The sequence below is a fragment of the Gorilla gorilla genome, chromosome 12, assembly GCF_029281585.2.
Source record: "Gorilla gorilla gorilla isolate KB3781 chromosome 12, NHGRI_mGorGor1-v2.1_pri, whole genome shotgun sequence".
Classification (NCBI taxonomy): domain Eukaryota; kingdom Metazoa; phylum Chordata; class Mammalia; order Primates; family Hominidae; genus Gorilla; species Gorilla gorilla.
In genome coordinates, this window is record NC_073236.2 from 76,825,001 (window position 1) to 76,838,690 (window position 13,690).

The 13,690-nt window shown below is 35.0% G+C and overlaps 1 protein-coding gene across 40 annotated transcripts in view; it reads right to left on the bottom strand.

Moving 5' to 3' along the window:
• EHBP1 (EH domain binding protein 1) overlaps nucleotides 1–13,690 on the bottom strand; it is a 370,582-nt gene that overhangs the window by 81,134 nt on the left and 275,758 nt on the right. For all 40 annotated transcript variants that reach the window (XM_055377993.2, XM_019021230.4, XM_063696160.1 and 37 more), the window contains one exon: nucleotides 8,373–8,516. In XM_055377993.2, coding sequence (XP_055233968.1) covers nucleotides 8,373–8,516 — 144 coding nt within the window. The remainder of the gene's footprint in view (nucleotides 1–8,372; nucleotides 8,517–13,690) is intronic.

The window sequence follows — 13,690 nt, forward strand, 5'->3', positions numbered from 1 at the left end:
TAAAAACCGCTGCTTTGTATAGAGCTATTTATGCTGAACATAGAAGTACGCCAGCATTCTTCTCCTCTAAAATGCAACTATAAAAAGATCAGCTCTACACTCAAAGTGTCTCACTGGTCTGAGATGGATTTTGTACATTAAATCTTTTGGTGATTGTGTTGAAGTAAAAAATAAGGATGTATTTTCATTTCAGTGCCCTGGGCACAGACATTCCAGCTCATAAGGAGAATAAAAATTCCTAAATAAAATCTGTATGTTATTAAAGGTTTTAGATTTTTTAACTAAAAACTCACTCTATATGTTATTAAAGGTCTTAGATTTTTTAATAAGTGATAATTGATGTCCTTTCACACAAAATTACAAATGTAAAGTTAACATACTTCTTCCTAACAGTAGAACTGATAATATGTGTAATTAGGAAAAATACGAAATTTTAACTTGAACTTAATTTTAAAGCTTTGATTCCTAAGAGGCTATCTATTTAACTAACACAGCCAATATTCATAAATATGTAAGTATAATCTCATACATATTTTTATGATGATATATACTTAGAACACATATATGAAAACTACGGAAAAGGTTACTATTAGAGATTATCAAAAAAAGTTTAGTGTTTTTTACCAATTGAATGGCAAATGCTTCTTTTATTATTTGGAGAAGATCTAGTGATCTTATCTAAATCTGCTACAATTATCGGCATGACAGACTAGTGCCATTTAAATCAATAATTTCCAATCAACATCAAAAGTACGCGGTTGATGTCTCACCCTTCATGGCAATAAAATACCTGTCAAAGGTTTAATTTGCAAAAGAGCAACTTGCATTCTCTTAGTTCTCTTAAGCCATTTGGATTCATTTCCAAAGGCAAGCTTAAAAGAAGTCACTGTGTGGTTACTGGTCTTAGCAGTTAACTAAGAGCTGACCAAACTAAAATCCTTTCCCACGTATACTGTTTTCTCTAGAGGATTCAAACGTTCCTTCAGGTCTTTAAAGATGGATACTGCAAACCTTCCAGGACTTGCTGCTAACCTGCAGTTTGATCCTGCTACCTGTTATGTGAGAAAAGGCTCCTAAACCAGTTGAGTGTAATGGATGGGCCATTATGCTAACAGATTAAATGTTAGGAGAAAAACTTCAAGTCTGTTTTATAATAGCATTGTAATTACTTCCTGATAGTTCTAAAATGCATCCAGATACCTAAGAACTATCTGCAAACCATACTCTTATGCTACATAATTACTGCTTAAACAAAACAAAAACAAACATATTTATAAATTCATTGATCATTATGATTAGACTAATTAGACTGAAGTTTCATCCTGATTCTCTTTTTAGATTTGTTTAGATTTTCTACTTATAAAATAGATTTTATTCTGTTAAAAAAGTTATAATTAAACATATATAGCATCATTCTTCTGATATGTTCAAAATGCTTCACTAATATGCTAACAAAAATTCCAAGGACTGTGGGTAGCAGGACTATCATCCTTTATTTTGCTTAGAGTGTATGAATTCTAAACTTAAGCACATCAAATGCAAACATCCCTTTCAGATACCTATACAAGTATATAAGTATTATTAAATGTAATGGTGGGCTTATTAAATGCATTTTTTAAAAAGCAATTATATTCCAATGCAAAATAATTAGCAAAAGCATCTGAAACAGATTAGCTTTTATTTTTTATTTTTATTTTATTATTTTTTGAGATGGAGTCCGTTGCCCAGGGTAGAGTGCAGTGGCACAATCTTGGCTCACTGCAACCTCTGCCTCCTGGGTTCAAGCGATTCCTGTGCCTCAGCCTCCTGAGTAGCTGGGACTAGAGGCATGAGCCACCGTGCCTGGGTAATTTTTTGTATTTTTGGTAGAGATGGGGTTTCGCCATGTTAGCCAGGCTAGTCTCGAACTCCTGACCTCAAGTTATCTGCTCACGTTGGCGTCCCAAAGCATTGGGATTACAGGCGTGGGCCACCACACCCAGCCTATTTTTATTTTTTTGAGACAGAGTCTTGCTCTGTTGCCCAGGCTGGAGTGCAGTGGCGCAATCTCCGCTCATTGCAACATTCGCCTCCCGAGTTCAAGCAATTCTCCTGCCTCAGCCTCGTGAGTAGCTGGGACTATAGGCGGCGCTGTCATGCCTGACTAATTTTTCTATTTTTAGTAGAGATGGGTTTCACCATGTTGGTCACGCTGGTCTAGAACTCCTGACCTCAGGTGATCTGCCTGCCTCAGCCTCCCAAAGTGCTGGGATTACAGGCCAGATTAGCTTTTTAAAATTCTATTTGTACATATCTGGATGAAAAGTGTGTGGGGAAATGGAGTAATAAAGAAAAATAATAAAAAAAGAAATATTTTCTTCAAAAAATTACATTTTCTTCAAGTCTGTGCTTGTATATTACATGATCAAGAAGTCTCCTTTGAATTACATACTGGGTGGACTGCTAAAGCTACCAAACTCCTGAGTTGTACTTAAAAAAATCATTTAAAGCACATGTGGAAAAAAATGAAAAACACAAATATCACACCTAAAACTTACATTAGTAAAATTCAACCTTTGAAAATCTTCATAGAACAAAAGGAACAGGAAGAAAAGAAACATAAAATACAGACCGAGAGCAATGAAATCTGTCTCCCATAGACATAATTTCAGGGAGCAAATGAAACAGGTTAAAGGAGTTTCTAAAGGCACAAAGGTATGAATGAATCATATAAACGACTTTCATGAAAAAAGACTCGAAAGGCAATAAGTAGTTTTACCAAGTATTCACTAAAATATGCAATGGTAGTCCTGCCAAAAATTTAGAAAAATTAAAAGGTTTATGGTATCTGTGTTTGTGAGTTGTCCTTTAAGGGAAATTACAGCTTATAAATCTTTCCTGAGGATAACTTAAGTGGAGTCTGTACGTAAGGGTCCACCCAATAAGAATATCGAGAGTTGTTTTCAGTGTCTTAGAAACAGCTTTCCAAGCTAGCAGCCTAAAGCTATACTCATTTTGGAAGGGAATGTTTTGTAGTGTTGTGATTCAAGGCAGAACTGAAAGCTGAACTCTAATCAGAGTCCCAGGATATGGGAAAAGCTGGTGTGTGTAAGGATTTGGCATACACACATCATAACAACAAAGAAAGGTATCATAATGTACGATTCGAGAATAGCAAGGAAAGAACGATATAAGCTTAAGTCCCTAAGTGGCAAAAGTAATCTTATCTGTAACTGACTTCAGACAAGGGAACACTAACTTCCTCTGCTCAATTCTGCTTTAAAGAACTTCAGAGAAACATTTATTTTTCATGTTTACAAACCTACTAAGAACCTCCTTATAGCAAAGTTTTCATGTTTAAGCTCATTTTTTATTAGGTGACACTCAGAGGATATGAAAAATAGCCTGTCACTATTCCCTTCATTTATTCATTCAACGAACATTTACCAAATACTACTACTTGGTGCTGGGGATACAAGGTCCTTGTACTTTGAAATAGTTCACAGTTGAATGAGAGGAAGAGACTTGTAATTAGATAATTATATTAGGATGAATGCATGCTACGGTAGAGAATAACAGAAAAAGATATAGGAAAGAGAATTAACTTCACTGCAAGGAGTCATGAGGACAGTGTTTATAGAAGTGCTATTTCACTAGAAACTAATAAGGGAAGATGGGTATTTCAAGGCAACAACAGCAAATGCTTGACACAAGAATGAAAGAGTATGGCACATTTTAGATACAGTAAGCAACTTATAACTGGACTGTAGAATGAAAAAAATGAGAGAGGTAAGAAATGAGGCTGTAAAGGGAGGGGACAGGATTTGCAAGGACATGAGGCCATGCTGAGTAGTTGGGAAGTTTATTCTCTTAGGTAAGTGGGATTACCAGATGGATTTTGAGGCTTCATATATTCAAATGATCACTTAAGCTATTTCCCAGTTATCTCTTCTTTACATTTTATAAGGCTTTATTTCTTACAAGTAGACCTTTGCTTTCAATCCTTTAACCCTTTTCTGAATCCCCTGTAAATTCTCACTTTCTCTCACCCAGAACTAAATACAAAAGTCTCACAAGTAGCTAACTGTACTGAGTACATGGACATTGTCCCATGCACTACATGCTTCTATTTAAGTACTACAACAGCAATTATTAAAATAGCTCTTCTCATTATTTTTGGTATTCATCAGAAGGACTTAGTTTACTTGTACAGAAATAAAGTACAGAGGAATAAAATAAAGAAACTGCTAAAGTAAACCAGTGGTCCTTTAAGTAATAAATAAGAACTCCTATAACTCATTAGCCACCCCCCCAACCACCAAAACAAACTGTTAACCTGATTAAAAAGTGGGCTAAGGACTTGAATAGACATTTCTTCAAAGAAGACATACAAATGGACAACAGGTACAGGTACATGAAAAGATGTTCAATGTCACTAGTCATCAGGAAAGTGCAAATCAAGATCACAATGAGATGTCACTCCATGCTTGTTCAATGGCTATTATTTAAAAAACTAAAGTAGCAAGTGTTGGTGAGAATGTGGAGAAAGTGGAATCTTTGCACATTGTTGGTGGTAACATAAAATAGTGCAACTGTTATGGAAAAACAATATGAAGGTGCCTCAAAAAATTAAAAACAGAACTACCATATGATCCAGCAATCCCACTTCGGAGTACTTATCAGAAAAAGCTGAAATCAAGATCTTGAAGAGATTTTAGCACTCCTATGTTCACTGCAGCATTATTCACAATAGCCAAGATGTGGAAACCACCTAAATGTCTACTGACAGATGAACGGATAAAATGAATGTGGTACATACACAGTGGAATACCATTCAGCTTTAAAAAAGCAGGAAGTCCTGTCACATTCTACAACATAGATGAGCCTTGATGACATTATGCTAAGTGAAATAAGCCAGTTATAGAAAGACAAATACTGCATGATTCCACTTATATGAAGCATCTAAAATAGTCGGATTCATGGAATCAAAGAGCGAAATAGTGGTAGACAGGGACTGGAGGGAGGGAGAAATGGGCAGTTACTCATCTACAGGAATAAAGTTTCATTTAAGCAACATGAATAAGTAATGAAGACCTGCAATAAAACATTGTATCCACTCAAATTTTTTAAAAAAGAGTAGCTCTCATGTTAACTGTTCTTACCACAATAAAATGTTTAAAAAATTGAGTCTTCTAATCTATGAACACAATATGCCCTTCCATTTATTTACTCTTTTATATCTTTCAGAATGTTTTAGTTTTCTCCCTAAAGGTCTTGCATATTTCTTGTTAGCTTTATTCTTAGCATACTACGTATTTTTAATGTTCTTGTAAATATTTTAAAACTTTTGTTTGTAATAAATAATTTAAAAAGATAAACTTAAAGATGTAATTTACATCTAGTAATATGCACCCATCTTAAATTTGATGTTTTAACGAATGTATATACCTGTGTAATCAGACACAATAAAGCTATAAATCTTTTCTATCCCTCTAGAAAGTTTGCTCATGATATCCCACCTACCCTGGCATCAGGCAACCACCAATCGGCTTTCTGTCATGCTACGTTAGTTTTGCCTGTTGTAGAATTTCATGTGAATGTAATTATACATGTCCTCTTTTGTGTTTGCAGCATAATATCTCCAAGATTCATTTACATTATTGTGCATCTCAGTGTCCTGTTCCTTTGTATTGCTGGGTAATATTATATTGCATGGCTATATCAGGATGTGTTTATTCATTTGTCTGGTGACGGACATTTAAATTTTGTCCTGTTTCTGGGTACTACAAACAAAACTGCCATGAAATTTTGTGTAAAAGTCTTCGAATAACCATGTGTTTTTAGTTTTTTTGGTTATATACCTTAAAATGGAATTGCTGGGGTCATGTAAGTGTATGTTTAGCTTCATAAGCAATGGCCTGTTTTTCAAGATGGTTGTACCATTTTACATTCCTACTGGCAAAATGTGAGAGTTCTAGTTGCTCCAGATTCCTTCCACACTTGTTACTGTCAGTCTTTTAAATTCTAGTCATTCTCATAGTGGTATCTCACTGCGGCTTTGAGTTTCATTTGCTTGATAACTAATGATACTAAAGATATTTCTTATGTGCTTGTTGGCCATTTGTGTATCTTATTGAAATATAATTTATTTTCACATTTTGGGAGGCCGAGGTGGGCGGATCACGAGGTCAGGAGATCAAGACCATCCTGGCTATCACGGTGAAACCCTGTCTCTACTAAAAATACAAAAACATTAGCCAGGCATGGTGGTGGGTGCCTGTAATCCCAGCTACTTGGGAAGCTGAGGCAGGAGAATGGTGTGAACCCGGGAGGCGAAGCTTGCAGTGAGCCGAGATCGCACCACTGCGCTCCAGCCTGGGCGACATGGCGAGACTCCATCTCAAAAAAAAAAAAAAAGCATTTATTTTCAAATATTAATTTTATGTCCAGTAATCTTGTAATTTTGGGGGAATTTTCTATGTACGAATCATACTTCTGGTGAATAATGGTAATTTTATTGGTCTCTTTTCATATGTTATACCTTTTTATTTCTTTTCCTTGTCTTAGGTTTCCCATTATGATATTGAACAGAAGTGATAGTGGACTTTCCTGTCTTTTAATCTGTCACAAATGGAAAGCTTTCAATATTTCACAATTAAGTATGTTTGCTATAGGCTTTTTATATGTACATTTTAGCAGATTAATAAAGTAATAAACTTCCTTTCTATCCCTAGAGGCTAAGAAATGTGATTCTTTTCTCTCTGTGGATCATGAATGGATGTTGATATTTTTCCAACCTTTTTCTATATCTGCTTGATTTTTCTTTATTCTGTTAATGTTGTCAATTACATTTCTTGAGTTTTGAAAAATTAAACAATCTTGCATTCCTAGAATAAATCCAAATTGACCATGGTATGTTAACTTTTAAAAATAACTTCTGGGTTGAATTTGTTAATATTTTCTATAGGATTTTTACATCTATGTTCATAACTGAAATTTGCCACTAATTTTTCTTTCTTACAATAAACTTAAAGTGATTTTGTTTTTAAGAAAAGCTAGATCATAAGAATGCCACATATTTATGCCTTATTCCATTGGGACACTTGTTCTTGGAAGTCAGCCACCATGCTATGAGGAAGCCCACACTAGAGAAGTAGAGAGACCATATGGAGAGGCCACATGTAGGTGTTCCAACTGACAGTCTGGCAGAGGTCTTATTAGCTGAAAGCCAGCCCCAGACGTCATGGAACATAAACAAGCCACTACCACTGTGTCCTATCTGAATTCTTAACTCACAGAATCTATTAACCTAATAAGATGGTTGTTTTTTGCCAGTAAGTTTTGCGGTGTTTTTTTTTTTTTTTTCTGTAAGTAGAGATGGGGTGTCACTGTTGCCTAGGCTGGTCTCAGACTCCTGAGATCAAGTGATCCTCCCACCTCAGCCTCTCAAAGTGTTGGGTACAGGCGTAAGTCACCATGCCTAGCCCTGCAGTGGTTTTTAATGCAGGAATAGATAACTTGAAAGAGGAAGGGTGGGAAAATATCTTGGGACTATTCAAAGCATAGTCTCATAAGCAATAGGGTACTTCTTTGGGTAAATGTGAAACACATGCAACAAGGTGACCAACCTGGCATGTAGCTACCTAGCTATATGGCACAGAGCTGCTCTTTCTGGGAAAAACAACTACTAACACATGATGGTGCTGTGGTGAGACTGTCACAGTTTTCTCATTCATGAAGATGTTTGTGTCCTCCTAAATTTTAAGGGCTCCTATTATTATACATTCATTATTATCTGTGAAGCACTACACAAAAATATATATAAAAATGTGGTTTAGTACAAGGATGGCAGTATATGATAGGAAAGTGGACTGACTCTGGAATCTAATAAGGCTCAGGTTCAAATCCTGGATTCACCATTTATTGACTCCGTGACCTTGTACAAGTTACCTTGCCTATTGGCCTCAGTCTCCATGGAGTTAAGTAAAACAAAATTATTGTTCCTGAAATACTTAGTAGGTATTCAATAAATAATAGACATCAGTATTATATTCAAACATTTCCAACAAAATTAACTTCCATTGACAAAATACAATCTTAGAGTACAACTACAGTTATAAAATATAAATTAACAAAAAACAGATTATTCACGTATATGTGGAAATTATATTCCCAGATCTTACTTTTCCTCATCACTAACACTGCTCTGTAGGAATAATGATCAAATGGTCCTACAAGTATGAATTTATCTTTATCAGTTCAGTAAGTGCACCAAGTATTCACAATGTACAGTCCGTAGAAAAATAACATAGCAGAAATACAAGCAAATTACTTCCCTCCTCCCCATGATTACAATGAACAACTTATGGTCTTTTTTAACCAATGCTCCTCACATCACTTAGCTGCCTGTTGCAGAATGGGGTGGCTGTGTTGGTATTGTGCTTATTCCCCGCCTTTAAGGCTGCATCTCTTCTTGCTTGCTCAAGCAGAACTCTTGCTCTTTCCTTAAGTTCTTCTTGTCTAGATAACAATCGATGCTTAAAAGCAAAGATACAGAATTAGAAGCCAAAAAAAAAAAAACAGGTAATCTACATTTGTAAACTAATGAAAGGTTAGACAATCTGCAGAAATAATAGAGATTATGAATAAGATTGTAGCTTCATGAGATTACCTATAGAGAATATTAATGTTGACTAGAAACCGTGGAACAAATATATAAATCTTGACATGAGGGAAATACATCTTTACTGTCTAAAACTGGATTAAATTTAATTATAATTTTATTAGAACATATTAGGTATGAAGCTAATATATATTCTATATATTCTCAGTATTTGCTCATAAACACAGTATAATCTGACAAAGACATTTTTTAAAGTTCAGAGTTTTATTTTCAGTCTTATAGAATTGATAACAACATGTCTTCCAAATTTGAATGTTGATAAATATTAAATATCTGTGGCAATAATCCTTTAAATCCTTGAGAATGTTTATAGAAAATTCAAAGCTATTATATTTCATTAAAAAAAGTAAAACTAGTCTTCTCCATTGCTCACTATCCTTATAACAAAACAATTGAAAATATTAGAATTGAAAAAGTATTCTCCTGGATTAATCTGTAATTTTACAATATAATTTTGGAGAACAACAGATACTGTCCATCAACAGAGATCAGTTCTTAAACCAAAAGCACAAGTATTCATACTCCTTATAGTCCAAATTCCTTTTTTTTCTACTAAGTAACCAACTTCTGGCTTTAGATGTCTATTACTATTATCAGATACTTAATTTCTTTTACTTCCCTTTCATTGCATAGTTTTGGTTCAATCATAAGTATCACTGTCAAGGAAAAGAAAATAAGTGTAGCTATTACTTTATTTCATATTATGTGAAACCATCTTCTTTAAGATTAGTTCAGCATTTTTGGGTTTCTTTGTGGTCTTTATATTTTACTACAACTATTTTTTAAAGCCTTCTTTTCTATAAACTTAAAGAAGAAAAGATTTTTCTTAAAGTGTACAATTCAGTGGTTTTTAGTATTTCATAAGGTTATGAACTATCACCACTACCTAATTCCAGGACATTTTCATCACCCAAGATTTTTAAGAGGATTAAACAAAAATTCTTAACTTAACAGATACAAATAAAATGTATAAGTGATAATGATAAGTCTAAGTTCATGTCGAATAGGACACAATAGAATTTAGTTACAATATCAACAGTGTCTCAAAAACAGACAAAATTAATTAAATGAACACTGAATTTTCAGTCAAGACATCAGGCTGTTAATCCCTCTCCCACTAATAATAAGCAATGTAACATTGAGCAGGTCAGTTAAAAACTTACTGCATTCCATTACATGATGTGGAGTCAGAGAGACCTGGGTTCAAATATCAGTTCCACCACTTAATTACGGGCAAGTTAATTTCTCTAAGCCTCAGTTTCCTCATTTATAAAATAAGGATAGAAATAGACCAACTCTCAGAAGGACAGGGCAAAGATTAAATAATAGCATAATGTACTGAGCACTGGCACATGGCAAGCACTGAATAAACATTAACTACTTGTTTTAATCCCTTGATTTCCTAATCTTTGAAATGAGGGATCATCTTTAAGATCTCACTATATCTAAATTCTGTGATTTTATAGTCTTTTGGTAATTCCAACCAGCTACATGGACAGTGAAAAGATGTTTTGGTCTTAAGACCAAAATCAAATCACCAAAAGACTATAAAATCACCAATTGTGTTTAACAGCACATAAACACAGTTGTTTTTTTTTTTTCCTGGCTAGAAATGCAATTCACTACAGGATTTCAGAAAATAAATACAAGTTAAAAAGAAAAAAATAAACATTAGTAGTAGTCCTGGTACCCAGAGATAATAACTGTAGAATCATGCTTTTTTTTTCACTTATTCTATTTTGAGCATTTTCTCATGGTCTTAAATGTTTTTTAAACATAATTTTTTTATTATTTTATTTTATTATTTCACTTTTTTGATGAGACAGGGTCTCACTCTGTCACAAGGCTGGAGTCCAATGGCATGATCACAGCTCATTGCAGCCTTGACCTCTCAGGCCCAAGCGATCCTCTTACCTCAGCCTCCCAAAGCACTGGGATTACAGGTGAGCCACCATGCCCAGCCTAAAACTTGATTTTTAATTGGCTACCTAACATTATATTGTATAGATGCATCATACGTTAACTTGTCTTATTTTGCTGAACATTTAGGTTGCACACAATTTTTTACTATCATAAATAATGCTTTTATGAATATCTTTAGAAGTAAATTTTTATTATACATTTTTTTTTTTTTTTTGAGATGGAGTTTCGCTCTTGTTGCCCAGGCCGGAGTACAATGGCGCCAGCTCGGATCACCGCAACCTCCGCCTCCCGGGTTCAAGCAATTCTCCTGCCTCAGCCTCCCAAGTAGCTGGGATTACAGGCATGTGCCACCACCCTGGCTAATTTCGTATTTTTAGTAGAGACGGGGTTTCTCCATGTTGGTCAGGCTGGTCTCAAACTCCCGACCTCAGGTGATCCACCCGCCTTGGCCTCCCAACTTGCTGGGATTACAGGAGTGAGCCATGGTACCCGGCCATATTATACAATTCTAATTATTTCCTTAGGAAAAATTCCTGAAAGTAGGATGTAATGAGATAAAGGTTTTTAAGGAATTTGATTCACATTGTTAAATTGCCCTTCAGTAATGTTGACCACATTATATTTGGGCTACGATTATTTTTTAATGCTATTATGGTAAATAAAGATGTTATAAGCATCAAGTGGAGAAGCACAGACTTTGAAGACAAGGTTGCTTTTGAATTCAAACTTTAACATTTATCATGTAACCTTAAGTAACTCTGCAAACCTCAGATTTCCCACATATAATATAGAATTTGACTACTTACCTTATGGGTTGTAAAGTTTAAGAGATAGGTGTAAGATATATAACTGTCATCACATGTATTAGGCACCCAAATGGCCAACATTATGACTTTGTTAAGTATATAAAGCCATATTAAAGTTACTAAATTTCCTCTAATCCAATGGTCTTAATTGTAAGAGTTACTATTATTTTATGAACTACTAAGAAAGAACAAACACTGTCAATTAAACTCTAATATACTATCTATTATAAATAATATATTGATTTTGGAGAAGTTAAAATGTAAAAAGATGTGTATCTGAGAATTGAAATACTGTGTACAAAAGAGAAACAGATTTTCAATTGTCCAAAATTCAGCTGCTATATACAATTTTAAAAGCCTACCAAATGTCAGCACCTATATTACAGTGTTTATTGTTAGACATTACTTTTGCCAATCCAGTGTCAATAAAAACTTTTAAACTTACCCCAAGCAAAATTCTGAATAAGCCAATGGCCAAAGAGAAAACATACATGGAGCTATGAATAGACATTGCTTCTATCATCCAGTACACTTTAATCATCTGAATAGAATCACAGAATGATAGTTTCACAGCTAAAGGGGTTCTTAAAGATTGCTTCATTTAACATACATGGAAAATAAGATCAAGAGAGGCTAAATGGCTAGTTAACGTGTCACACTACTAATTTATTGGGAGAGTCAAAATGAGATTCGAGGCTTACTGATTCCCAGTCCAGGGTATTTTAAAATTTTAAACATCAATCAATTCCTAGTTTTAACTAAACATATTTGCCTTAAAAATCTGGTTTTCAAGAAAAATCTGGCCAGGCGCAGTGGCTCACACCTGTAATCCCAGTACTTTGGGAGACTGAGGCAGGAGGATCACCTGAGGTCAGGAGTTCGAGACCAGCCTGGCCAATGTGGTGAAACCCCATCTCTACTAAAAATACAAAAATTAACTGGGCATGGTGGTACACACCTGTAGTCTCAGCTACTCGGGAGGCTGAGGCAGGAGAATCACTTGAACCCGGGAGAAGGTTGCAGTGAGATGAGATCACGCAAGGCAAGACTCCATCCCCCCCCAAAAAAAACAAAAGAAAAATTTGTATTGAATATGACAATTTAGGGTCATCAAGTTCTTGAAATTTTCAATCACTAGATGTTTATTGATTATCTACTATGTGTGGACATATGCTGTCCTGAAAGCTTTCAGAGAGATTTAGCTACTTAGGACTTTTGATTTGAGGTTTATGATTAGGAGAACAGGGGCTTGCTTTGGCAGCTATTATATTTCTTTAATTCTAAGATGTAAATTCTTTCTTGACACCTCTGAAAACTTACAAGTGGAAGAATCTTACACTCTCTGTCATCCAGGTGGAAGTTAAGACATGGTTGTCTACCTATACATATATTGTTTGATATTTCAGTTGGCATGATGGCAATTCCTTGATGTTTCAGTAAACACCAATTGAGGACTATTTGAGAAAGAAACATAACTCCAGATTACTGTCTAAAAATCTTCTGTTGAAACCTTCTGGTAAAGCCAAGAAAGTGCCATTATCAATGAGAATACTGACTTGGAAGAAAATCCCAGAGACAGTTGTGGAGAAATGCTATAAATTCAGAGGTTCACGCTGGGCGCGGTGGCTCACACCTGTAATCTCAGCACTTTGGGAGGCCAAGGCGGGTGGATCACCTGAGGTCAGGAGTTCAAGACCAGCCTGACCAACATGGAGAAACACCGTCTCTACTAAAAATACAAAATTAGCCGGGTGTGGTGGCACATGCCTGTGATCCCAGCTTCTCGGGAGGCTGAGGCAAAAGAATTGCTTGAACCTGGGAGGCGGAGGTTGCGGTAAGCCAAGATGGCACCATTGCACTCCAGCCTGGGCAACAAGAGTGAAACTCTGTTTCAAAAAAAAAAAAAAAAAAACAATTCAGAGGTTCCCCAATTTTTCGGTCTCAAAATCCCTATATATGCTTAAAAATTATTGAGGATCCCAAAAAACTCTTGCTTATACAGATTATATCTATTGATATTTGTCATTTTTGGTATTAAAACTGATATATTTTTAAAATATTTTTTTCATTTAGAAGTAGCCACAATGAACTCATTAGATGTTAACACATTTTAATAGAAAATAATTACTTTAAAAACAAAAATTGAGAAGGGTGGCATTATTTTACATATTTTGTAAATCTCAATATAAAAGAAAGCAGCTGAATTCCTATATCTACTTTTGTATTCAATCTGTTGAGATATCACAAATCATGTAACTTCCAGAAAATGCCATCATACTCTTGTGAGAGAATGAGAGTG